Source organism: Chelonoidis abingdonii, chromosome 3 (assembly GCF_003597395.2).
Source record: "Chelonoidis abingdonii isolate Lonesome George chromosome 3, CheloAbing_2.0, whole genome shotgun sequence".
Classification (NCBI taxonomy): Eukaryota; Metazoa; Chordata; order Testudines; family Testudinidae; genus Chelonoidis; species Chelonoidis abingdonii.
In genome coordinates, this window is record NC_133771.1 from 113,472,669 (window position 1) to 113,500,225 (window position 27,557).

General features: G+C 45.0%; 1 protein-coding gene across 1 annotated transcript in view; it reads right to left on the reverse strand.

Moving 5' to 3' along the window:
- PLAGL1 (PLAG1 like zinc finger 1) overlaps window positions 1-27,557 on the reverse strand; it is a 94,295-nt gene that overhangs the window by 41,607 nt on the left and 25,131 nt on the right. Inside the window, exon 2 of the mRNA XM_032795044.2 lies at window positions 22,944-22,986. Within this exon, the coding sequence (XP_032650935.2) occupies window positions 22,944-22,962 (19 nt within the window). The 5' untranslated portion in view covers window positions 22,963-22,986. The remainder of the gene's footprint in view (window positions 1-22,943; window positions 22,987-27,557) is intronic.

The following is a 27,557-nucleotide window of genomic DNA, read 5'->3' on the forward strand; positions in this document are numbered from 1 at the left end:
GCGGAAGCAGCGTGCGGGGAAGCGAAATGGCCGTGCGTCTAGGGTGCCAAAAACACTGGCGCCAGTCCTGTCTATATCCCCCAAATTTGCTATGGAATCCTCCACTTGCTACAAAATTATGTTGTAGAATCAAAACTTCCATTTAAAAAAAATGTTTCATGCTTTTCTTTGTGAAGAAACTTTCATAATGGGAAATACTGAAGCTTTCTCTTCTGGGTCGAAACAATAGATCATTAGAGACTGAAAATTATTACCAGCTGACAACCAGATGACCTAAATGAAATTAAGTTGGTGATCTCACTCCAGTTCCTAATACACAAGTCTCCACAGTATATTTTTAAAAAGCCAGCCATCCCAATTGGCACATGTTGGCAGGATCAGTAGAGGGATAAAGGACTGAGTGGGTGTGGAGAGTGAACTATCCTCTCTCTAGTGGCGATTCAGGGAGTTGGCGTGATGACATGAGGAGAAGATTGTATTTATTTTCTGATTAGAAAACTTCAGCCTCCGGAGTAGAAAGTCTGACACCTGTTACCAGCACTAAATTCACTCAAAAGAAAAAAAACAGGCATGTTTTTAATTATTTCCAAAATGTATGTTTGGACACGATACTCACACATGTCTGGACAATCTTGATTAGACAGAGCCTCTTTTCATAAAGTTCTTCTTATAAGTGAAGGTCATTACTTGGCCCAACAGTGTAGCTTTGACCTTTATTACATCATTAGTGAGGTCAAAGAGGCTATAACTAATGCATAAAACAAAAACATTCCCTCCCAACAAATATTTTCAGTTAGACTAAGAAATGTCTAATTTATATAATAAGGAGGGTATTTTTTACTATGTGTTTTAGTTTTCACTCAGACCTGGCATCTCTCAGCTCTATCCCAGATAAGTCTCTGTTTTCTGTTTACTCCTATTGCATGCCTTGTTTCACTGATCAGCTCCCTAAGATACCAGCCCTGCAAACGTTTTCACGTGTATTTTATTTTGTTCACAAGATCTTTAAACATTTGCTGTACATCCAAATGGAAGTATAGGCAGAGTTTTTTATTTTAGTTTTAGAGTGGAGAAGTTGTGTTATACATTAAATAAAATTGAGAAGTCCAGTTCATAAATAGATAAAGCAGCAATCCTATCTTTCCAACTAAGGAACTGTGTTTCCATTTACTTGTCTTATTGTACTTCTAGACAGTCATCATTACAGGTCCAGAATAAACTTCTAAGGAATTACATTTCTGACAGCTTCACAGATCATAGCAGGTTCATAAGAAAATATTCTAAAACTAATGCCTTGCCAGCTAGGTTGCTAAAAAACTGGCAACCAGTTTTTCTAATAAATAGCATGATTGGTCAGGAGACCAAAACAAAGTTAGCAGTGTTTGAATTCCTCAGGTCTTGGATTTGGTCATAATGTGCGATGACTCCATATAAGGATTATCCTTTTTGGGTAGAAGAGGATTTTTGAGTAGATATCTGTGAGTTTGAGAGTCATGTACGCATACACCTTTGGTTTTAATAAAGACTTTGTTTTCTCCTTCCCATAGTTATACTGTAATCTGAGTTTAGACTGCCATTTCACTATAAAGCCCTGTTAATTCTCTCATTAGGAAACATCTGAAAATGAAATAAAACTAAAAGTGAAGAATAGAGTATCTGATTAGTGAAAAAATATAGCTTTCTAGTCACTTTGGCCCAGATCCTCAAAGGTGTTTGGGCACCTAAATTCCAGTTGGAATTAGGCACTTAAATACCTCTGAGGATGTATGCCTTTGTTCCCAATGTCCCATTCCTGCCTAACTTATTGCTACACTTGCTTCCACTGTACAAATAGAGCTAGAGCAAGTGGTGATCTGGGTGCATTATTTTTTTTTTTAATAAATGTTGGGTCAACAAATATAGCAACCACTCTGCCTGAGGTGCAGATTTTTACTTCTCTGCCTAAATCAGGCCTGCCCAACTTGTAAAGCGGCAAGGGCCACATTACTCCAAAGAAAACAGCTGAGGGTCGAAACCCCCCAGTCCCGCGGAAACACCCCCCCCAGGACCTCCCGGCCTGCGGAAACACCCCACCCCAGCACCGCCCAGCCCTGCAGAAACAAACTGTCCTTCCCCAGCGCCGCCCCACCAAAACAGCTGTGGGCCAAAAAGGAAGGTTGGGGGTGGGGAGGTGATACTTGATTTTAAATCAACCAGGGGCTCCCAGCTGAAGAGTGGCTGGGAGCTGTCAGGGGCAAATTAAAGGGCCCCGGGCTCCGGCAGCTGTGGGAATCCGGAGCTTTGCAGGGCTGGGATTTAAAGGGCCTAGGGATTTAAAGGGTCCAGAGCTCCTGCCGCTGAGGGGAGCCCAAGCCCTTTAAATCCCAGCCCCAGCCCATCTTCTGGAGCTGTAGCCGGGATTCAAAGGGCTCTGGGCTGCCTGCAGCTGCGAGGAGCCCTGAGCCCTTTAAACTCAGCCGCTGCAGAGATTCAAAGGGCTCTGGGCTGCCCCTGGCAGCAGGGAGCCCTGAGCCCTTTAAATCTCAGCTGTGGCCGGGAATCTCTGCGGGCAGCCCAGAGCCCTTTAAATCTCGGCCACGGCCGGGATTCAAAAGGCTCTGAGCTGCCCGCAGCCGCAGGGAGCCCAGAGCCCTTTAAATCCCAGCCACGGCTGCGAATCAAAGCTGCGGCTGGGATTTAAAGAGCTCTGGTCTCCCCGCCACTGCGGTCAGCTCAGAGCCTTTTGAATCCTGGCCACGGCAGAGATTTAAAGGGCTCAGAGCTCCCCGCCGCTGCCGGCAGCCCAGAGCCCTTTGAATCCTGGCCGCGGCTGGGATTTAAAGGGCTCTGAGCTCCCTGTGGCTGCACAGAGCCCAGAGCCCTTTGATTCCCCGCCACAGGCTGCACAGTGAGCCTCTGCGGGCCGCATGTTGTGCAGGCCTGGCCTAAATCATGTATATAGTTGTTTTTTGTTGTTGTTGGTTTGTTTGGTTTTTGGTTGGGTTTTTTTTTTGTTTTTTTTGTTTTTGTTTTTTTTTGAGGGGTGGGTCCTGAAAATGTTGGGGATATAAAAGCAAAACCTGCAAACTTACATACATATACTCTGCAATACCACTATTTCATTCACAGGATTTCAAAGCATTTTACAAGCATTAGTAAATTAAATCTCAACGCCTCTGAGAGATAAGTAGGTAAGAGTTATCCATTCTACAGAAGAGGATACTGAGACAAAAAACAGTGAAGTTACTTGTTCAAAGTCCTACAGCAAATCAGTGCCAGAGATGGGAATATAGGCCAAGATTGAACAAGTTCCTTAAGTTTATGCATTACTTTAAATATGTGACCAGTTCCATCAAAGTCTATGGGATTATTCATGTGCACTAAAGTTACACACATTTTTAAGTACTGTACACTGCTGAATCAGGGCCATAATGCATGAATCCTGACTGCCGCTTCCCACTGTAACTAGTAGGCATCGTGATAACTATCATTTCATCTCAAGTTTGCACTTGGATTTAAGTTGGTATATAAGGAGACTACTGGTAGGTTGTATAGCGTTTTGCCTTTGGTCAGTCCAGCTGTAATATCTGAAAGGTGTAGTTTCATGAACCAAAAGCCTTTTACTTTGGTCACCACTCAAACTAATACAAATACTGTTGGGTTTTGTTTTTTACTGCTTTATTAGTAAATTTACATTTCAATTACTTGGGGAATTCCTTTCCTCTGACAATAACTTTGAATATGTAAACAGAAAAAACACTGGTCCTTGGTTATCTTCTCTATATTTTTACAGAAAACGACTGGCACCCCAAAGTCATCAAAAATTATCAGTGATGGCAAATCCTACTCTTGCCTTTGGTGCACCTAAATGGAAAAGCAAAGGTAGAGAGGTTTCTTTACAAACAATACTTATGTTCTGAGGATTCTAGGTTTCCTGCTAAATAGGCCTATCAATCCACTGTCCTATCGGTGAATATTAAGGTTGTGATATACACAGGTCACTGAAAGATCCAGTGCAGTTCAATTAATTTTCATACATGTAAAGAACTGCGTATAAGTATTACAGCCTACAGAAATGAATGAAGGGTAGGGACTTAATTTAGAGAGAGCCTTAAATGTCAATCAAAGGAAAATCTTCCATTCTGTTTCTAGTTATTACCTTTTTACTTTCATTAGAAGAAGTTCTCGTTATTTCTGTTTTTGTTTAAAAGAAAAGCTAAGAAACAAGCTAGTGTCATTTATATGTTCCACGGGAAAGAATATAGTGAGATCAAACTTTTTGCATTTAAGAATAATACAGTATAAATACTTCACAAGCCTATTATGTGTAGTAAAACTGAAACAGCTCTTACCAGATTGCAAATTCTACTTTTAGACAGAATTACTCTAGTCCAAGACGGCAGGAAACACGTCATTCTCCTTCAGCACTATTTTCCAAATACCCCTATGTTAAACTAAAATCTAACTTTGCTCTGCCTTGTTTTCACAAGAGGACCCATTCAGTACCATGTGCTCCTTTTCAGCTGTCAATAAACAGAAGCAGCAAATTCTCCAGGGCTCCACGAAGCTAGTTAGGCATAGCCATTCGGTTTTTCAGGAGAACAGGGCATTCATTTCACAGAGTTCCCGAGGAGCCAATACAATAAAGAGATCAAAGACCCACCTCCTCTCCTTCATTGTTTTCACTAGCCCTGGCCAGATGAACAGCAACAGGCTTCCTCAAGTCAAGGAAAGGGCCCTACAGACCACCTCAGGGTTCATTCAAATTCATCTGCTTCCTACATTCCAGTGACAGTGTAGAATGCTAACTGTGACAAACTCACACATTCAGACAGCATAATATACTGCCCACTAGTTCATCCAAGGTAAGAAAGAAAAACAAGCTCCAAGGGAAGTTAGTTACTTCCCTGGTCAGTCAAGCTTCAGTAAGTGTCTGACATTTCATAAATAAACTCTCTCTTTTCTTAATTTCCCAGGTTAAGGCTACTAGTCAGAGTTATTTGCTGTCTTGTTAATTTATCATATTAAAATTTCATTATGGCCTTGGTTTTCAATTTACTTCCCAAAGTTTGTTGACACTGTTACTGATGTTCGAGCTGTGGGCATGTTCGTCTGTATTATGTGTCTGTGAAATTTTCTGTAGAATCCACGCCTTGCAGCAGATGTGTGTTCTACGATTTCTAAGAACTTGAGATTTCTTCTTTATTATTATGTTTCTAGTCATCACATTTAGGAGGATAACCTTGAAAATGTGACTGGACTCTGCACACAACATGAAACAAGCCCCGAGAGATGTGAAATGTGTCATTCATGTCTCATAGATTCATAGACTCTAGGACTGGAAGGGACCTCGAGAGGTCATCAAGTCCAGTCCCCTGCCCTCATGGCAGGACCAAATACTGTCTAGACCATCCCTGATAGACATTTATCTAACCTACTCTTAAATATCTCCAGAGGATGAGTTTTCCCACCAACCTCTTAGACAATTTGATTCCACGTGTCACCACGCCTGACAGTATAGAACTTTTTCCTAATGTCCAGCCTTAAATCTCCTTGTGCGTTTAGCCCATTCGCTTTGTTATCTATCATTAGAGGCTAAAGTGAACAGTTTTCTCCTCTCCTGATATGACACCCTTAGATACCTGCAAAACTGCTATCATGTCCCTCTCCAGTCTTCTCTGTTTCCAAACTAAATACCATTCTGTTCAGCCTTCCTTCATAGGTCATGTTCTCAAGACCTTTATCATGCTTGTTGCTCGTTCTTCTGGACCCTTCCATTTCTCACATCTTTCTGAAATGCGGTGCCGAATGGACACTACCCAGTTGAGGAGCCTTAACAGCGCAGCAGTAGAGCCGAAGATGACTTCCTCGTGTCTTTGTTTACAACACACCTGTTCAAATGCTCCAGTGAATCACGGTTTTGCTTTTTTTGCAACAGCTATCACACTGTTGACCCATATTTAGCTTTGTTCCACTATGCCACTAGATCTCTTTGCCCATACTCCTTCTAGACAGTCTTTCCCATTCTGTATGTGTGACTGATTGTTCCTTCCTAGTGAGCACTTTCCATTTGTCTTTTCGTTGACTTTCATCCTGGTTTTATCTCAGACCTTTCTTCCAATTTTTCCAGATTTCATTTTTGAATTTGACCTGTTCTCTAGCAGTTGAATCCCGTTCGCCAGTTTGTATCGTCCGCAAACTTATAAGCGTACCTTGTATGCAACATCTAGTCGTTATAGATTTCGACAGAGCCGGTCCCCAAACAGACCCTGAGGAACCCCACTTGTTACCTTTCCAGCAGGATTGGGAGCATAATAACTACTCTCTGAGTACGGTATCAGAGCGGGTAGCCGTGTTAGTCTGGATCTGTAAAGCAGCAGAGAAATCTGTGGCACCTTATCGACTAACAGACGTTTTGAAGCGTGGCTTCGTGGGTGATACCCATTCATCAGACCAGGTAGTGGAAATTTCCAGGGCAGGTATATATATGCTAGCAAGCAAGCTAGAGATAACGAGGTTGTTCAATCAGGGAGGATGGGGCCTTTTCTAGCAGTTGAGGTGTGAAAACCAAGGGTTTTTGTATATTTCCATTGCTGATATCTGATTGTGTCCATTTATTCTGTAGGAGAGCACTTAACCTCCCTGGCCACACTATAGCAGACCTTAAGGTGGCCATCCTAGCAGCAAAAAACTTCAGGACCAGACTTCAAAGAGAAACTGCTGAGCTTCAGTTCATCTGCAATTTGACACCATCAGCTCAGGATTAAACAAGACTGTGAATGGCTTGCAATTACAGAACCAGCTTCTCTCCCTGGTTTTCACACCTCAACTGCTGAACAGGCCTCATCCTCCCTGATTGAACTAACCTCTTTATCTCTAGCTTGCTTGCTCAGCATATATATACTGCCCCTGGAAATTTCCACTACCTGCGGCCTGATGAAGTGAGTATCACCCACGAAGCTCACGCTTCAAAACGTTGTCTAGTCTATAAGGTGCCACGGATTCTCTGCTGCTTTCTCTGAGTACGGTTATCTAGCCAGTATATGCACCCACCTTATAGTAGCCCATCTAATTGTATTTGCCTAAGTTTATCGATAAGGATATCATGGCAAGACCGTATCAAATGCCTTACTAAATCTAGGTATACCACATCCACCGCTTTCCTATCCACAAGACTCGTTATCCTATCAAAGAAGCGATCAGATTGGTTTGACACGATTTGTTCTTTACAAATCCATTGGCTATTCCCTGTCACCTACACCTCTCCAAGTGTTTGCAGATGATTTCTTTATTACTTGGTCCATATATCTTCCTGGCACAGAAGTACACTAACGGTCTGTAATTTCCTGGGTTGTTTTTATTTCCCTTTTTATAGATGTCAATGGAGTGTTGACTCTCGGAACCTAAAGGAAACATTTTAAAACGTCAACTGAACTATTTTTACTGCTAATCATTTTCGCAGAACCATCCAGCTAATTCACTTAACCCAAAATGCCTCCATCGAAGCCTCAAACCCCAAATTGTCCCCTGAGCAGTGGCCAATCCTCCTGCTCTCTCCACTGATAAACGCCAGTGCTACCAATGTTATATGTCAATACAAACATCAGTATCATATCAAAATCTGAAATGTGGAAAATGTAAAATCATGTAATTTAATATCAAATACATGAGGCTCCTGCACTGTTTGTCTTATTCTTTTCATATTTTAATATTTCAAGAAATCTCTAGTTTTTATTTAAGCTGCTGCAGAACTTTCAGTTCACTGCGCCAGAGTATTGCAGAATCAGGAACTGTGCAGCAGAATTTGGATCCACTTGATGCATACTATACTGGTGCATCTATAGTTGGATGCATACATTACTATATTATGCATCCAACTTGATGCATACATACTATATTACATACTGGCTGTAATGAATGACTTACCCACACTCATTAGCATCACCTTCTGTTTTGCATACCTTTTATTTAAAAGAATCAATGTACTGTCCTCTGGGGTCCTTCAACTACTCTCTTTCCTATAGCATTCCCTACATGTGGCAAGATTCATCTGATCTTTGCTGCCAGAAAGCTGCAGAGGCAAGCATCCTACCCTGAAATGCAGTGTTCCCTGCAGCCCCTAGGGTGTCAAATAACAGTGACGAAATTGACTCATCTTGTTAATTTCACTCTGCTGCAGTACGTGAAAGACAGGAGCACAAAGGCACTGTCAGCCACGTCTAGACTACGCGCCGTTCGGCGCGTTAAAATCGATTGCTCGGGATCGATATATCGCGTCTAATCTAGACGGGATATATTGATCCCTGAGCACACTTATATCAATTCCGGAACTCCACCAAACCCCAATGGAGTTCGGAATCGACATGGCGAGCCGCGGACATTCAATTCCGCGCCTGCGTGGGACGGGTGAGTAAATCGATTTTAGATATTCGACTTCAGCTACATTATTCACGTAGCTGAAATTGCGTATCTAAAATCGATTTTACCCCGTAGTGTAGACCAGCCCTTAGTCAGCAGGCTTAGGAAGACAGCAGAGCATTGTTTTATATTCAGTTCTCTCTAAGACAGTTATCTTCACAACCATTTTAATTAAAACTTAGATTCTGCAAACGCTGATGGCTCTCACTCAGGGAAGCTTCCTACTCATCCGGGGGAGTGGATTTTTTCAAGTTCTGTATATACCTATCTAGATTCTTATGTTATGCCCATCACTGTGTCATCTGAGTGTCTCACAAACTTATTAAAGTGACTACAAGAAGAATGTGTCTCTCTCTTTGCACCCCATTGTTTTAGGGGATGTGCATATGTGCGCGTGCACATGTATTTAATATGAATTTTGTTGAGTTACATAAGAGAGGCTTGGTCTGAGGTTCATGGTCTTCCTGATCTCTTTTGGAGATAACTCCATAGTGGTGAACCAGCGGCAGAGAAAGCTTTCTCCTCCACATGAAGTTTCACTGCTGAAGTTGACAATTCCATTGCCCAGAGGAGAAAGTAAGTCGGTACGGCTTCTTTGGTGGTGATTTAAAGGGCCCAAGGCTCCAGCCATTGCAGGGAGCCCCGGGCCCTTTAAATTACCGCCAGAGTTCCAGTAACTGGGTTCAAGCAGGGATTTAAAGGTCCCGGAGCTCCGGCCCCTCTGGGGAGCTCTGGGTCCTTTAAAGTGCTGCCTAAGCCCCGCTCCTGGAACTCTGGCGGCGATTTAAAGGGCCCAGGGCTCCCTGCAGCAGCTGGAGCCCCAGGCCCTTTAAATCACCTCTGGAGCCCTGCCGCCACTATCCTAGCCCTAGCCCAAGCTCTGTCACCCAGGGTAGTGGCAGCAGGGCTCCTGCAGTGATTTAAAGGGCCCAGAGCTCTGCAGTGACCGGAGCCCCAGGCCCTTTAATTGACACCTGACCCCTGGGGCTCCCAGCCGCCTCTGTAGCTGGTAGCTCCAGGGGGTTTAAAGGCCCTGGGACTCCCAGCCATAGCTGGAGCCCTAGGGCCATTAAATATTGAAAGGTCCCGCCCCTTCCAGTTGAGGCCACACCCTGATCAGGACTCCAGTGTACTGGTAAGCAGGGCTGGCCTTAGGCCTATTTGCCCGATTCCCCCGAATCAAGCCCCGCACCTGACGGGGCCCCGCGCTGGCTGGCTGTCTCCCGGAAGCAGCAGCTGTTGCTGCTAGGCAAGGAGAGACGCTGGCCCGCAGAAGGCAGAGGCAGCCGCTGGGTGTTGCAGGTCAGGAGGGGAAGGGGAGGGGGAGAAGGCACATGTGCTTGCAGCCTTCCTCCCATCCCCTCCCCTCAGCACTCACCTGGAGGAGACACTGAGGGAGACAGGAATCTCTGCAGTGGACCTCACTCACCTGAACAGCTGCTGGGGCTTCCAACCGTGAGTGTTTGACCCTGTAATTCCCCCTAGGTTTGTAATATTGGGGTGGCGTTGTGGTTTTCGTGATGTCGCTGTTTGAGGGTGAGTTTGTGCCTGCCTGTGTCTGTTTCAGAACTAAAGTTGGGATCATGTAATGTAACCCAGGAAAAAAGCCCCTAGTCGGTACTTAGTGCTGTGAACTCCAGGTGAAAGAGGGAGGGAGGTTTGGAGGAGGAAATCAAATACAGCAAGAGAGGAGAATGCGAAAGGTCTGCAACATGGCACAGCAGGCTGAGACTTTTATCTCCCCGCAGAAGGGGAAACTGAGGCACAGCGTGATCTGATTCCCCCTCCAAATTATTTTGCAAAGGAAGGGGACTGGGGCTCCTATCCAAATCAGTTCCCTTCCCATCAACTCTGTTTTCCCTGTTGCAAGACCACTGTAGGGGCTGAATATTTCCATTAAACTATGGCTCCTTCATTTGCCCTGCAACAATAAAATAGACCGGCTTGGGGGGCGGGGGGGCGAATAGCCCCTCTCAAAGCTGCGTGGATATTGAGGTTTGGGGGGGGGGGGCATGATAATATTCTAAATCAATCAAATGCCCAGCTCAGTTTTCTAGCCATCCAGCAGCTCTAGGGCAGGGAAGGAAGGTGCTCTTGGTGCAGAGTGGTCGCAAAACAGGGGTGAATTTAGCAGGGGGTTGAGGGGTCCACTTGAAATCCCACCCGATGCAGCCACACAGAATCACTGGCAGCGCTGGGAGAGGCCAGTGAGTTGGTAAGGGGTGTGGCCACTGGGGAGTGTTGGTGGCATTTGCCACTCCACGTACCCTTGCCGAGCTCCACACTTCAGGCACCTACAAGTCGTCTGTTGATAGTGCTTCGGTTTTGTGTGGTGTGCTCTACCAGTCTTCTAGTCTTTTCTTAGCCTGGTGTTTGCTCATCTATCTCATGTGGTTGTTCTGTTGGCTCGTGTCTCTTGGCTGTCACGGAAATACTGTATCACTCGCAAGTAAGTAGACAGGGAATTGTCGAGGGTCTGCGGGTGATACATATAGTAGTTTGTGTTCAAAGGGTTATACTCAGGTATATCTCTCATCATTACTCATTAGACTAGAGTTACTGATGCCTTGCATGCTCATGTTTTACTTTCCCTCGTCTACTCCTCACTATTGAACTCTTACTCTTTGCTTGAATGGTGATCTGTCCCAATTGCCACGAGGCTATTGGGTACTGAAGTGTGTCCTGGCCGGGGAGAAAGTGAGAAATGTATCCCTATTGTAGTTGGTTGGTGACAACTGTTTACAAATCCTCTCAACCCTCCCTAACCCCTATGTAGATGGTTATACCCAACAGTGTCTCTTCTTGGTTCTGGCTCCCGCTAGACGTCGGTCTCACTGATCTCTACGCACGTCCTGAGCACCACCATCCCCATATTCACTGCACATCATACCTCTCATTTCGCCTCCACTCGTGCCGTGGCCAAAGTTCACACCGAGAATTACATTGCGTGTACGCCAATCACGTGGCTGATGGGCCCCATGGCTCTTCCTATGGCTGCTGGAGTGTGCAGTTGTCTCTGGCTGTCTGCGCGCCAGACTGCCATGTTGCATGGCCCTTGTAGGAGAAGCGCTAGGCTATTTAGGTGCCTGTTTCCAGTGCAGTCTCATCTCTAAATCCAGCCTACTATCTTCTTCTCTAGTCCAAGACGGGGAGGTGGCGGCTGCAGTCTGTAGATAGGGAGCGCGCCGTATTGAGCGCCTGTGAGATCTGGCATTTATCTCGTATCTCATGGAGTCGGAGCAATGACAACTTGCTTAGTTGTTGCTGTCTACTAGCTTATAGCTACAGCTTACCGTGGCCTGCCCTACAGTATAGATCAGATAGAGTGGTCAAGCGCTGTGGAGGTTCAGCGGTTCTCCACATTGATTCCGTAAGAGGACCTCAGTGTGGTCTCGTCGTATAATCTAGTGTTTGGTGAAGTCAGCTGCTCATGGGCAGTGTTATTGCTTATCTGACTCATCAGTCGATGGAGCTACTACAGTATACTTCTAATGGAAATAAGGAAAAACCTACATTCATTATGTTAGGCCCGACTCTACACTATGTTTAACCGGATTTTAGCAGCATTTAAATCGAGGTTAACGCTGCCACTCGTCCAACACCGAGGCCTCTTTATATTGATATAAGATGGGCTCATTACATGTGGTTTTGTACTCCTCCCTGATGAGAAGTAGCTAGCTCGCTGAACTCTGGGTTATTTACCATATCAGATTAGGCGTTAGTGTGGCTCGAATTCCGGCAGGTGATTAGAGGCCTATGCGGCTGCCGATATCCTCTCGTGCGGATTCTTTGTTGACCTGCGCTAAACTAGGGGCAGTGCTTCATCTTGATACTTGGTACATGGCCATGGTAGACAGGAATAGCCCTCCGGTCACATTTGCTGAGGTGCCAAATCCAGAAGAGCTGCGCTAGCATGGGAGACCTTCCGGAGAGGGTGGGGAGGTCTGACAATGGGTCTGGGTATGATGGGAGACAAATCTGTGCTGTGCAGCCGGCCCTCGAGTATAGCGTGCAAGCCGAAATGCCAAGGAAGTCGGTGTGTCACGAGCAGGAAAGGTAATATTACTGCCGAGACTATAGGGATAACAGAGGTGCGCCACCGCACAGTGCTATTGGGGTGTTGACTTACCTGGCAGGTAAGCGGGGGCGAAAGTGACTGAAATGGAAATTGATGAAACGGGGCATCGAGACTAGCGAGTGATTGGGGAGAGGGGAGGTCTGCACGTGAGCGCGACGTACACAGGTCGCTCATGGCGCCACGGACCGTCCGCAGCTCGCGAAAAGTGTTTGCGCTTCTTGAGCGGAGCTCCTAAATGGCGGGTTGTGAGGATTACAGGGGAGCATTGGTCCGAGAATGTTGTGTCGGGGGTGAATGGCGCTCGGGTCATGTTTCGGGCGCCGGTCTCTCACTCTCTTCACTGCTTCCTTGTGATTACCACTAGGGTCACGACCATTGGGTGCTGTTTTTGCTTGGCTCTTCTTCTGCTTGCCTTCACCCCTCTATGTGGGCTATGCTTGGCTGCTGAGCTGGGCTAGGACGCGCTGGGGGTCGGAAGGGGGTTTGGGTTTATTGTGCCGGCGGTGGGAACGCAGCAGCATCCTCTCCCTTCCGGCTCCCCGGTGGCAGATGGCGGTACGTCGAGGCAGGGTAGCTTGTAGGCCCTCTTGTCAGGTTCAGCATGCTCTGTGAGTGCTCCTGTGCCCATGGTTATCCTTTTCGGTGATGGAGAGACTATTTTTTTCTTGGTCGTTGGAGAGTAGCTCTGCTATTTTGGAGGGGATAAATATATTGGCTCGACCTCTCGGCCGGTCAACATTTTCTGCAAAGAGACGATGGTAAGCGATTCCAGAGCTTTTCGCCCGTAAATCCATCCGGAATACGTGTTACATAGCTCAAGCTAATTTAATCTGTGTTGGGCTGAGCTGCCACAATTGTGTCATGCTCCCCCTGTATTTTTTCATAGATTGTATATTAAGAATTATAGATTTCTCTGGTTACCCTGACTTGGGAACATGATATCATAGCAGCGGATGCTGGATAGCGTACATTTGCTCATGTCAATACTTCCACAGCAGGGTGTGTTTTTTGTCCGTTGTTCTCTTTGTGGTTGTTGGCTATCATTATTGAGCTGGCATTGCGCGGCTGGCCATGCTCCGCTCTTGTGGTATCCTCATCTAGCAGTCGTGTGTTTCGATCTCTCGGTGCTTCCTTTCACTTCTCTCTCTTCCGAGGGCCTGGCCGTGCTGGTAGTCCTGTGGTAAGTATCTATTCTTGCCACACTCGCGATGTGGCTCCCCAATTGGACTTTTTAGGCCAGAGCGCCCATGTGGAGTTGGTGATGGTTAGGTTAGCAGGTTGGAGAGCATTAGGGGCTCCGAGCGCCTTCTTCGCAGGCTGGTGGGTCCCCGCTAGAAGATTTCGCTGACAGACTCATCGTGTCTTGTGACAAAGATCGTGCCGCGAAGAAGCGCCCGCTCATGTCTCGTGTCTTGGTTTGCACTGATGGTTGGCTGTACACTTGTGCCGTCTTTATCCTCCGGTGCAGGTTTGACTTGTCTCTATTTTTTTTGGAGGCTATCTACCAAACGGACTTGGCCGTGTTAATTACCTAACCCGTGGCCCGTGTGCAGTACATTTCTCCTCTCGCTTTTCTCGCTCTTTGCGCCCTGAGCCGAGGCGTGAAAAAACACTGGAGGTGCTTTCCCACCGCATAAGGTCAGGCCAGGGCACCCATGAGGGCTTTTCAGCAACGGCAGCAGATCTGTTGATACAAGATTTGCGCTAATCTGAGGTGATAACGTCACTCCTCATCGCCAATTACAATGGCATCAGTGCAGTACAGTTACGAACATACTGGCTCTACGCATGCTGCTGCGTACCCTTCGCTAAGGGGGCTGAAGATGTGTATTCTATAGACTCGCTCGTGTGTAGCGCGGATAGCGGAACTCCCTCTCATGTGATGACCGCCTCTGCTCAGCTACACAGGCCGAGACATATATATCCAATTTAGCTATCCATAACTTAGGTGAGCCTCGCAGTGGAGCAAAGAGCAGTGACTCTCGACGAGGCTCTCATCCCTTTATGGTTGCGCAGTTGGCTTAAAATAGCGCGTGCCGGTGGCCAGGCGGCATCCAGGGAAAAGGGGCCCACGCGGACACCATTGTGTGGCCCGCTGCCTCACCTTCAAACGTAGGCCGCGCAGGTTCTTAGATCGCTGAGCGTGTGATCACATCTAGAAAGATTCACCGCTTGTAGAATCGATTCTGTTTTTGACGCGGGTCTCATAGTCCTGGTGATCATCATGCTCAGTGTGGTCCTACCTCTCACATTCTGGCCGCCAGGTGCTGACCGCCGAGCACTGCTGGCGAACTATGGCATAGGCCATATCCAAGCCACGATCCTGTGCTACGCTCAGACAATCGATGCTAGCCTCCAATACCTCCAAGGATGGACGCACAGGCCGCTCGCGATGTTAATGTGCTTGTGTGGCCTTTGTTGCACTCGCCTTTTACTAGTGGGCGGTCGTTTTTCACACCTACCCGTTGTTTAATGAATTCAGTACAAGATACGGACATAATCCGGTCAGTTTTAGATATTACCGCATGATCGCTTAAGTGTCTAGAAGGGATCGTTAGTCAGAGTATTATCATCCTGTACATGAGGTGGCTTAAGGCGAACATCATGGCTGGGAAAAACTTAAGAGTCTCTGTTCAGCTGTTGTCGGTCGCTGATCGGTTTTGGAGAATTAGCTTTACTGGACTTATTTAAGTTATACTGTGTGCGCCACCGGTTAAATAAGTTTATGTTTTGTGTTATGATGCTTTTATTGTCTGTGCCGTTCTTCTGTCTCCGCATGCGCGTGCGTTTCTGTATATAAGCTCATCTCTCTTGAGGATAACCTTAAAGGAGTGACAGCCAATTGGAGCAGCCTGAGAGCTAGCGCTGGCTTGGGCTCGGAAGTGCATTCATAGGCCGCGGGAGGAACCGTGAAGCACATGAGCCGAGATCCTGTGTTGAACTAAGTCTTTTCCAAAGTCACGGGTTACTCTAGTCACGTATGTCTATGTGGTTAGGCTCCATGACAGCAGCTTATTGTTGATGCTGTCGGACACCAACTGGTACTCGCTTCCGCGAGAATGGTAAGGAGACTTAAAACCAATCGTTATTGTTAAGAGTAGGCTGTGCAGCAAAACCAAAAGGTTCTAATTAGCTCTGCGTAGCGGAGTGGAGGCAGGAGTCTTCCGTGTGTGTTTAGGCGTGGGCACACTTCAATGCTCCGCACTAGGTATCATTGTTGTCTGCTGTGGAGGAGTGGACGCGCCGAACGTATTGTTTATTGCCTCTCCTCTCGGGATATTCCAAAACCTACTTCCACTTATTATGTTTATTATCCTACCTTATTATCCTTATGTCTGGTTTCTTGCTTGCGTGATTCGTGGACCAGCTTTTATTGTTCTGTCCCTGCAAATGGATATGCTGGGGTTCCCTGCTGCAGTAGCATAGTTCTGGGGAGTCAATGCCTCTCTCTTATAACATGGTTCCCCCAATCTTTCTTGCGGGCTCGTGATAGATTTGCCAGTGTATCCTAATAGAGATATTCTCCTACATTGCGGCTGCTTGTTTCTGCCGAACTCGCTCCCTTCCCTATGTCAATGTGATGTTTGCGCCCGTAATCTGCCAGGCCCAACTTGGTTATAGCTTTGAAATCCTTCTATTTATCTCAATATCATTCTGTGATCAATCTGTTGGCTGGCCTCGTCTCAATTGTGTCGCCGCTACAATAAGTTGCTACTGTTCTATCTCTATTTTTTTTGGAACTCCATAATCTTTGATCCTAATTTGTATCCCCACCCGTTTCTCCTCTATACCGTCCTCCATTCTTCTTTATGTATTCCTCGCTGGGGAATAGTCGTGCTTCATCTCTCTCTCTCTACGGCTCCTCGTGTGCGCTCCACTGTCTCCCTTGTCTGACAGGCGACAGTCTGCACGGTTTTCGGTTTCACCTGGAAACAGTGCTACTTATCATCATTACTTGCTGGGTGGGCTGAAGATAGGCCAGTAATCTAGCCGTAGACACGGCAGCAGACCAGCAGATCAGCGTGTGTATGGCCCTACGACGTGGACTGCTTAGTGGCTCTTGGGTTGGGTCATTTCTACATTCTCTCCTTTCATCCATCCCAGGTGTCACATCTCCCGCTTATTTTTGCTCAGGCCACCTTCTTCTTCCATTTCTGTCCCACCCATCAGGCACTGTCTAAGTCCCGGAACTGTTTGTTGCTCACGCAGGATGGATAGATAGCGGGGATTGGCAATTCTCTTTTTGCAGATTCTCTACGCTGTTTCCAATATTCTGTTCTCTTTCTCTGCTATTGCTTATGTTCATGTGTCTGGATTGTTGCTGCCCTGCCAGCCGAAGCTGGTGCGATTTCCGGCTCTATTTAGATTCTGTTTCTCACTTTTTTCTCTTTTTTTGTTTTTCTGTTACTTTGCCCTGCCAGCTTTGTTGTTGGTTGTTCTTAGCCATTGTGATGGGGCAAGGCCATATGGCTACCAGTTAAAGACTGAGGAACAGTATGTTAGTCCGCTAACAAATCCCTCTACGGCCCCTGGTAAGGTCGCAAGGGTGCAGTCTGCTCCAGGTTAATCAAGGTGCCATGGGGTACCAATTAAGATCTTTCTAGAAGGCAGTTGGAGATAGCTGTACATTGTCTTAGAACATCTCAGCCATTCAAGGCAGAGGACTAATCAGGGCACTAGGTTTAAAAGGGACCTCACTCCTCAGTCAGGGAGTGGGGCCTAGTAGAAGAGAGTGCTTATTATGTGAGGATACTTAGGAGACAAAAGGTTGCAAGGAGTCTTAGAGAGGAGAGCTGTGGGGAGGTACAGATTTTACGAGACGTTATCAGGTCAGGTCCCTCGTTAGAGTGGGGATAAAGACAATTGGCTGTTTGGAGAAGGGCCATGGGGAAGTAGCCCAGGACGTTGTTAGCTGTCTGCAGCTAGTTACAGTTGAGGACCACTACTTAGACAGCTTGCAATGGTCCACGGGGCCCTGGGCTGTGGGACCCGCTGAAGTAGAGGGCCGGCGCAAGTTCCCCCCAAACCTCCCAACTCTCTGATCAGACACGGAGGAGCTGACCCAGACCTGTGGGTTCCACCAGAGGTGAAGATCACTGACGGTGAAGCAGAATTCCGCTCCCGCAAGTGCAGGACCCCCAAGGTAAGGAGGGACTTTGTTCTCACATCTACAGCCTATGGTCTCTTTTTGCAGTATTCTACTCCTCCCAGACTCCAGTCTCTGCCATTGTCTTACACATTCCAGTCCATTGTTTCCCCCACTTCTTTTTGCTCCTGGGGCAACCGCTACCTTTATCAGACTCTGGGGTCCAGGCGTTGATCTCGCTTGGGAGCTTTCTTGCCATCTTAGGTTTGAACTCGGTCCCCACTACCATCGCGGCTGGGTCGCTTAGTGTTAGTGCTGCAGAGTGGTGTACCCGCTCCGGGTGCTCTGCGCTAGCAGGCGATGGAAGTTGTTCGGATATGCTGTTGTGTACCTACGAGTCAGTGCAATGCCACTGGGGTTAGCTCGCGAGTGCCCCCCTCAATGGCTCTCCGGCCAGGATCTATTGTGTCAAAACACCGTACGCGTGCCTCAAAACGCCCCCCCTCACACATCCAACAAAAAGTGTGTGCTCTTCCACCGTCACATGTACCCCCGAGTACAAAGATGTCCCTGAACTGACTATCTCCATTTGTATTTAGCATGTTTACTGGGCTACAGACGAGTTTAGCACCGCGTTCTCCCCTCAGCTGGCTACGGCTCGAGTGACCGGCTTGCGTGGTGTGTTGTGTGTGCACCCTTCCTCCTTGTGTACCTAGCTGCGTCAATTTGACCCGCTAATCTTAATTCTTTGTGAATAGCAATGTACATTAGAGTAGGGTTTGTGTATAATCGTGCGTTGCTCGTCCACGGTCCTCTGCAGGCCATGCCTCATAGAGCGTGTGAAGGACTTGCTTGATTGATCCAGCTGGAGCGATTTTCAAGAGCGGTGGTTTTTACAGTGTGAGTTGTCATTCGCGTTGGGGGATATCTGCAAATACATCTCAGCTTTCATTAAGTAGTTGAGGGCCAGGTTAGTTGGCGAGATCTGGGTTATTCTGGGTGTAGTTCTTTTGCACAATGATCAGGACAGGTCTTTGCTATCCATTCTGCTTACACGGTGAGAAGTTTAAGTTGTAATCACACTGTCAAACCCACACTGACACACTTTGTAAGGACTCATTTAGCTCTCAGCAGAATTAAATTTTGTTAGTGTGTCTTCTCGCGAATATTTCCATATATACTCAAATCATAGCGGTTTATTTATAAGTTGACTCCCACAAGATTGGATAAGTAAAATGGAATCTGTTAGACAAAAAACATTAGTGAAGAAAATCAGTTGTACAACTATCAAAACAAATTATTTTCCTAATATGAAAGTACAAATCAGCTAATTAATATATGATGCAATGTATGTAATATATAATTTTGTTATTATTTATATAGTCATGGAAAGTAAATAATACATGGAAGAAATGAAAGGGGTTTTTTAAGTGTTTTTTTGTTTTAGTCATCCCTGCCAGGGCCCCATCGAAACTGTTCGAATTGGGCTCCTCACTTCCTAAAGCCGGCCCTGCTGGTAAGTCCTTTAAGTTACTTTCACCCCTGCCATTGCCCCAATGGACTGGAGCCCTATGATCATGTAGAGTAGCCACACCCTCAGAAGGCTGGGGCCAGTCCCATAATGGGCTTAGAAAAAGAGGAAAAGAACCTTGAATTTGACATGGCTTGTCTACACTGGCTCATTAAGGGCTTGTCTACACTGGCTCTTTACAGTGCTGCAACTTTTTTGCTCAGGGGTGTGAAAAAACACCCCCTGAGTGCTGCAAGTTTCAGCACTGTAACATGGCACTGGTGCTACAGTGCTGGCAGCTGCTCCCCTCATGTGGGTGGTTTTCTTACAGCGCTGGGAGAACTCTCTCCCACTGCTGGTGCCACGACTACACAGCCACATTTAACATAGCTAGTAAAGACATGCCCTAAGAAGCTAGGAAAGGATAGCCTTGGTGTTAAGCGGGGTGGGCCTACAACACCAAAGATCCAGGTTCTAGTCCCTGCTCTGTCATAAAAGTCCTGTATGATCTTGGGCAAGCCACTTAGTGTCTGTGTACCTCAATTCCCCATCTACAGACTGGGAAGAATAGCACTTCTCTACCTCACAGAGGTGTTGGGAGGATAACTACCTTAATGACAGAGAGGCATTTAGATATTACAGTGATGAAGGTCATATAAATACACAGAAAAGAGTAGAGAACTGAAGTAATGTGCATGTGCTGCTGAGAAAGAATCTGTTGTGTTCTGAACCAGCTGAAACTTTCTAAGTTAGTAATTTAAGTCCTAGGTACAACAATTGAGCAATACATGCTGGCAAGCTCCCTGCACATGGCAGATCTGGTTTAGAACTAATGCTCCAAACACGGACCACTATTTGTGCCAGCCTATCATGAACACAAACAAAAGTCTCTGCTTCCAGGAAAACAATCTTTGGAGCAGAAGCAAAAGCAGCAGCATTATGATGCCAATTACAAATCAGAAAAACAAGATGCTAGGAGTCCAAAACCGGGAGTTTTCCTTGTTACACACCATATCGCCAAGTATATACATACATTATAAATCTTTATGTCTGAAGTTTTCCTATACTTGCTAAAGAGCACTAAATCATCCACCAATGTCTCCAATTAGTTGCTGCGTGCATAAAATGTACTCTCTCAAATAACTGTGTTAAAGCAGGTATATCACCTCCAAGATCAGTTGCTATCTGCCAACTGTTAGCCTATATACATCTATTTTCTGATTTCAATTTGCAAGAAAAATCTAAATTTTCCTTTATTCTTTTTATGGAAATCACTCACATCTGATACAATACATTTCTGATACTTCCCTCCCTTACAGGTCACATTCCCTTTTTTCCACAGTTCATTTCTTTAGTGACCGTGTTTCACCTAAATATGGAAAGGCAGATAACTAAGCATAGACAGACAGACAGACAGACAGACAGACGGTATTTTATTGTTTGTGTGAGATAAATGGATAGAATATAAAAAATTAAGTTGAAAATCACAGGCATCACAGATGAAGTGGGTTTGCAGGAGAATGTAAAGGAGAGAAGAGTGATTTTGCATACCACCTTAGAAAGGGCTTTGTGGAAGAAAAAGTAGATGTTTACTGGAGATGTAGACAGCCCACCACTGGTAGAGTGAGACGGCAGGGTGCGTCACAATAAAAGTAATTTAATACTTGGACAAGTCAAAAAAGTCAGGCTGGAATGGAGTTGTGTAGGGACTTGAAGGCAATGCCAAGAAGCTTGAACTTTTGATGCAGTGGAGCGATTCAAAGAGACGGTAGTTTTTAAGTGAGATAAATCTTGGGGTATGCAAAACAAATCAGCCTCCTTAAGAGGGGACAGTAGTCAGGAAAGATTGAGAGTTACTGCTGTATATAGCACAAAACAGGACAGTTTTGCTTTAACCATGTTAACAGACAATTATAATGTAATCACATGCCCCAACACTGACACACTTGTAAGACTCAGTCCTCAGCAGATAATTTTGTGATCTTCAGAAATATATACCATATATACTCAATCATAAGCCGGTTCATTTATAAGCTGACTCCCCACAAGATGGATAAGTAAAAATGGAAATCTGTTATGACCCGTTCATAAGCCGACTCTATAATTCAGGGGTCAGCAAACTTTGGCTCCCGGACCATCAGGATAAGCCACTGGTGGGCCAAGATGGCTTGTTTACCTTGAGTGTCCACAGGCATGGAGGTAAACCTAAGTACACCAAGTGTCCCAGCGCACCAACTGCTTACCCTGATGGGCAGGGACCCCAACTGGTGGGGAAATTTTTTGGAGGGGAAGAAGCTGGGAGTAACCCCTGTGACCACCCCCCACATGACCCCACCCCTAGCCTGGGACCCCCACACTCTCCCCATCCCATCCCTTCCCATCATATCTGGGGAGGATGTCTCTGGTCTGGCTGGAGCTGCTCCAGTAGGTTGCGCAGTGTGGCAGGCCAGACCAGGTGGCACGTCCACACCATGTTCCAGCGGGCTGGGCCAGGTGGCACAGCCACAGCCTGCTCTGGGGAGCAGGGCCGAGTGGTACGGCTGCAGCCTGCCAGCCCTGGAGCTGCAGCTACTTTGGAGGCCGGGAAGAGAGCCATGTGGCCAGAAGTGGAGAGACTCTGGCTCCGCCTCTTCCCTTCTGGCTCTGCTGGCTGTGCTGCATCTCCTTGCTCCCTCTGTTGGGGGGAGGATCTCTCCCTCTCTATACCCATTCCTAAGCTGACCCCCTTCTCTGGTCCTTCCCTTTTTTACTAAAAAAATTCAGCTTATGAATGAGTATATATGGTAAGTACTAGCTTGTTTGCCGCCAGGCAATGTTCTTCCCTTTGAATCAAGTAAAGGGACACCATCAACTTGAAATCTAGTCAGCCTAAAAAAATGTGCTTAAAAAAATAGTCTCAGTTGCCACACCTTCCTTGAGCTTCTCTGACAATTATTCATAGATTCTAGGACTGGAAGGGACCTCGAGAGGTCATCAAGTCCAGTCCCCTGCCCTCATGGCAAGACCATGTCTAGACCATCCCTGATAGACATTTATCTAACCTACTCTTAAATATCTCCAGAAATGGAGATTCCACAACCTCCTTAGGCAATTTATTCCAGTGTTTAACCATCCTGACAGTTAGGAACTTTGTCCTAATGTCCAACCTAAGCCTCCCTTGCTGCAGTTTAAGTTTATTGCTTCTTGTTCTATCCTTAGAGGCTAAGATGAACAAGTTTTCTCCCACCTCCTTATGACACCTTTTTAGATACCTGAAAACTGCTATCATGTCCCCTCTCAGTCTTCTCTTTTCCAAACTAAACAAACCCAGTTCTTTCAGCCTTCCTTCATAGATCATGTTCTCAAGACCTTTAATCATTCTTGTTGCTCTTCTCTGGACCCTCTCTAATTTGTCCACATATTGTGGTTTTACAATTCTATTTTTCTTCTTGTCTCCCCTCTGTCGCTGTGTGAAAGGCAGGTATGCAACAAAGAAAACTGACAATAATGAAACAATACACACAGAACATGCTGTCAAATGAAGAAAGAAAAGAAAGAAAGAAAAAAGAAAGAAGCTTATTGTAATCTTAGGTTCACTTGCAACAAAGGCAGATAAAACACTTTTAGACAGAAGTGTGATTTTTAAGTTGATGGTGTCTCAATTAATTTGTGCCTGTTCTTCAACTGATTTTCACAACTTTAATCATGGCAAGTAGTACCTTATTCCAAGAGTAGTGTCACTCACTAACAATAGTGTTCCACTGATGTCTCATAAAATACACAAACATAAAAACAGTTCTTCAATTTAAAATGAAACATCAGTCCTGAGCACACTTGACCATTCTAATAAGGCCATGTGGTACTAAAATTTATTAGGAGGGAAGTTTACTTACATAGCAGATCCATGGACATGTTTACAGATTAGGTAAAGGAAACCTAAAATAAAGGAAATGGAAAAGTTTAGTTTTCTATAGTGGAAGTGTTCATGTTTAACCCTGAAAAAGACAATCATATGTAGCGCTGACTACAGAATCATAATATTATAAGCTACAGACACATGGATACATCCTCATGTGTCAATTTTGTTGCAATTGGAAGAGTCTGACAATGCAAGGATCAGCATGGGCAATTTGAAGTGACCCTTAAACAGTTGTTCAGTTCCATTATAAGTCACAGGGATCTTATCTGCAGAGGTTTAATAAAAAAAGAATATCATACTTTGGAGAGCAAAAAAGGAGTAAAAATCTTAATTAGTAGAAAAGATTCTCTCTTTAATTCACAAACACACTCAAAAGGGCAACAAAAAGTGTTTCTTTTTAATGAACCCAATGCTATTCAGAATAAGCCATCCTTTGTTAATATTTGGCATAAAAAGAGCACGTCCTGATGCCTCAACTTTTATGTCCTTAACTGCCATTTTTATCTCTGAATCTATTATTTCTGGGTCTGATCTTGGAGTCCTTACACTGGCTAAGCCAAAAGAAGTTTTGACTGAGTCAAGGAGAGCAGAATCAGGTTCTGTGTTAGCAATTTTGGAAGTCTTCTGGGGACTTCTGTTTTTCTGCTAAACTCTATTCATGTTATTTCATACTCCCACCCACCCTAATTATCTGTTTCATCCACCTGTCGTACCCTGTCTAACACCTAGATTGCAAGCACTCTGGGGCCCAGGCTGTTTCCTGTTATTTGTCTGTCCGGTGCCTAGCACAATGGGTCCCCGATGCTTGGATGGGATGCCTAGAGCTGTATAATACAAATAATAATAAGACAACACTACACAGCAATGAAACAGTCCCACAGCCAGAGCCCCGCGAGCCTGAGTCGGCTGGTATGGGCCAGCCACAGGTGTCTAGTTGCTGTGTAGCCCTACCCTTACAGGTTTCAGGCAGTGGATCAGGGTACAGAGACACAATTGTTAAAAATCCAGTGTGAAATCCTGCCCCCGCTGAAATCAGTAGGATTATGCCATTGAATTAAATTGATTCAGGATTTCATCCTCACTTTTAAAAATAAATGAGCTGTTAAGAAGATGCTTCTAACTGAGACATTTTGGGGTTAGGTATGGGGACTGATAACATTGGTTTGAGACAGAGGAAGTGACAGAAGAAGAGGATGTTTGGAAGGATGGGTGGAAAAAGAGCATGAGCAGGGGGGCAGGAATTAGGCCCAAGAGGAAAGAAAGAAGTGGTAAGTTCAGTAGCTGCAAGGCATGGTGAGGCAGGAAAATCAGTAACATGTCAGTGGTATTAAAACTAGCACAGAAAGGTTGTGGCTGGCAGTCATTACACTGTTGTTGGAAGGCCATGGCTCTGCGTCTTACCCCTGGCTGCCAGAGAACTGATGGTGATGCCAGACAAGGCAGTGTTCTCCTGACATCTTGGGAAAGGACATTTCTCCCAGGTTGGCTGACAACAGCAGAGATTTCTGACTGAAGCAAGCATCCCCTGCTGACAGCCCTGAAATTATGTGAGGACAAGTCATCGTCTGGGTAAAGAACCCCTCCACATGCCGATTGGTGGTGGGTAAGAAGAGAGGAAATGTGTCTTCCTTTCCCCCATACACATGCACACATCTTCTCTGCAAAAAGGTAGCATTTAATAATTCTACTCACCCTACCATTTCCCCTGTAGGGCAACTACATGAGGGATAATTGCAGACTTAGGGTAGGCAGCAAAGGAAGAGATGAGGAACAGGATCCACTGGCTGGTGCTCAAATTGGCACAAGAACTTCATTTACAGGAGGTCTCCACCCCACCACACAGGACTGCATCCCCCACAGAACAGGTGACCTCTGCATCCCCTTCTGCCTGCACCCTGCTGAACAGCCAGTGGAAGCTTACCCACTTCTTACAGACTGTGTAAACAGGCCATAGACTAGTTTGTATTGTTTCATATAATGGTCAGAATAATCAAAAGTGTATACTAACACACATGCTGTATAGCTAGACTCCAACTCTCTCCTCAGCAACAAAACATATTTGGTTTTGTTCTCTTAAGGGAAGTTGGGACACCATAAACCTTATCTTCCTTCCATATTGTAGGTATTTGTTGATTGTCCTAAGCCATATGATTCTCCATGCTTGTTTTCTCTCTTTTAACTATCACTGACACTTTTGTGTTTGCTTGTCTATATTTCTTCTTATACAGTTTCTGCTGTCTTTAATTCATAAAAGGGTAAGAATATCATAGTAAAATAGAAATTGTTTAAGTATTAACAAAGTCCTAATAGGAAGAGACTAATATACAAGACCAAATTTTAACTTTGGAGACACATGCATAGCTCCACTGAAGTTAAAGGAAGCTTCACATGTGTGTCCAAGGTTAGGATTTGGCCCAAGTTAAGAATAACACATCAGGATTTTCTATGAGTGAATCTTCCTGAATATGTGTGTGTGTATTTTGGGTCTGTCGTATATAGCGTAGAACAGAAAACTCTAAACATGGAATCTTAAGTTACTGGAAGAGGTTATTATATTTGCTATAGGATTTTTCTTTAGTATATGGGACTAAAAAATATTTTTAAAAAGAGATTGCAATTTCCTCTGGTTGATCCTTAGCATTCCAATTTCAGAAGGCTGGCTTGTTAACATAGCAGAAGTTTCCTGATGTGGAAATCTTATTTATAAGCAACAAAGCTAAAGAATTTCAAATGTCATGGGAGGAATGTATCTCTTCCATACAGGATCGCACAGATATACAACAAAGGAAAACATGAAATCACTAGGTAGATGGTGTGGGTGGAAAGTAGTGAAGCAGTTCAGGATTCAGTTTCTCTAATGTGTTGTGCATAGTTTTTTATAGTTTTGTGGTATTCTTTTAAAACAAATAACATGGCTTCTGAGGAATACTTTTCTTTAAAACTAATTTTTAAAGGCACCTCTACAGGTTATTATGGCTTGATTTTCAAATAGCGATGAGCACCCTCATTATTCATTGATCTCAGAGATCAATCAGACTAGGAGACTCCCGTTGACTTCAGTGAGCTTAGATCAATGGCCTATATTTTGCCCAAGCTTACATAGAGCGGCAGAGTTGGAAATAAAACCCAGACATCCCCTGCACTAACCAGTACACATATCCACAAGTTCGCAATAATCTCAAAATACTGACAAATATATTCTGCTTCTGAGCAAGCTCTATCAAAAAGTCTTATTTTAGCTAAAAAATACAAAAAACTCAGTGGCCAAGTTCCTGTCCATTACTGCACTCTTGTCACATACACAAGCTTCCCTGTCCGGAGATGCAGCGTTGGGACTCTTACCATGGTTTTACCACCATTATGCCCTTTGGACTGCTTAATGGTATTCTGCCCTGACCAGCAATGTCTCCATGGCAATAGATGTACCTAGCAGGATCCTTGCTCATCCTTACTGCATATTAAATTTTAAAAAGTTCCATTAAAATCCAATTAAATTGCAAGTACATCTGAGAGAACCTCAATATAAAGTTATAATCTAGCAGCCAGCAAGGCAAAGGGAAAAAAGGAAGTGTACAAATCTGACTGACAAAACAAATAACTATCAGTTTGATTATTTCCCTCCAACTTTTAAGCTTCTATGATAAAAACACCAGGTGCCTAAATTCATAAGATATTAAAAGAAGCACGGACTTGTGGTTAAGAACTAGGACTCAGGATATCTGGGTCCAATTCCCACTTTTGCCCCAGACCTTAGGCAGGCTCTCTGTGCCTCAGTTCCCCACTTGTAAAAGAGTAATAACAACACTTCATTTCTCCCACCCTTTGTCTGTCTTGTTTATTTAATCTGTAAATTCATTGGGGCAGCGGCTGTGTCTATTTATCTATGTGTGTACAGCACCTAGCACAGTGGGGCCCTGATATCGGATGAAGCCTCTAGCTGCTACTGTAATATGTAATAGTAATATTTTTTTAAGTTGATAATATACTGGGTAACGAATAATAGGATACAGCAGGAGGCGAGTCTCTGTAATAATCATAAGACCATTTTAAATTTTGTATTTGGACAGTAAAAACAGAACTTCATGAAATTGCTGTTAAGTATAGCATACAAAGACAATTAGGGTGTGGTTATATGCAGTTGGGAGGATGGCTCCCAGCAGTTGACAGACACACGCTAGCTCAGCTTGAGTTAGTGTGCTAAAAATAGCAGTATGGCCACAGCAATGCGGACAGTAGCTACCTGAGTACATACCCAAGCCAGCACCTGTGCTGCTGCAGCCACACTGCTATTTTTAGCATGCTAGCTTGAGCAGAGCTAGCATCTGTCTATTTGAACTGGGAAACATGCTCCCAGTTTTTGTATAGACATACCCATAGAGACTGACCCCACATGCCTTACTCAGACAAAACTGCAGGAACATAGAATCATAGAATCATAAAATATCAGGGTTGGAAGGGACCTCAGGAGGTCATCTAGTCCAACCCCCTGCTCAAAGCAGGACCAATTCCCAGCTAAATCATCCCAGCCAGGGCTTTGTCAAGCCTGACCTTAAAAATCTCTAAGGAAGGAGATTCTACCACTTCCCTA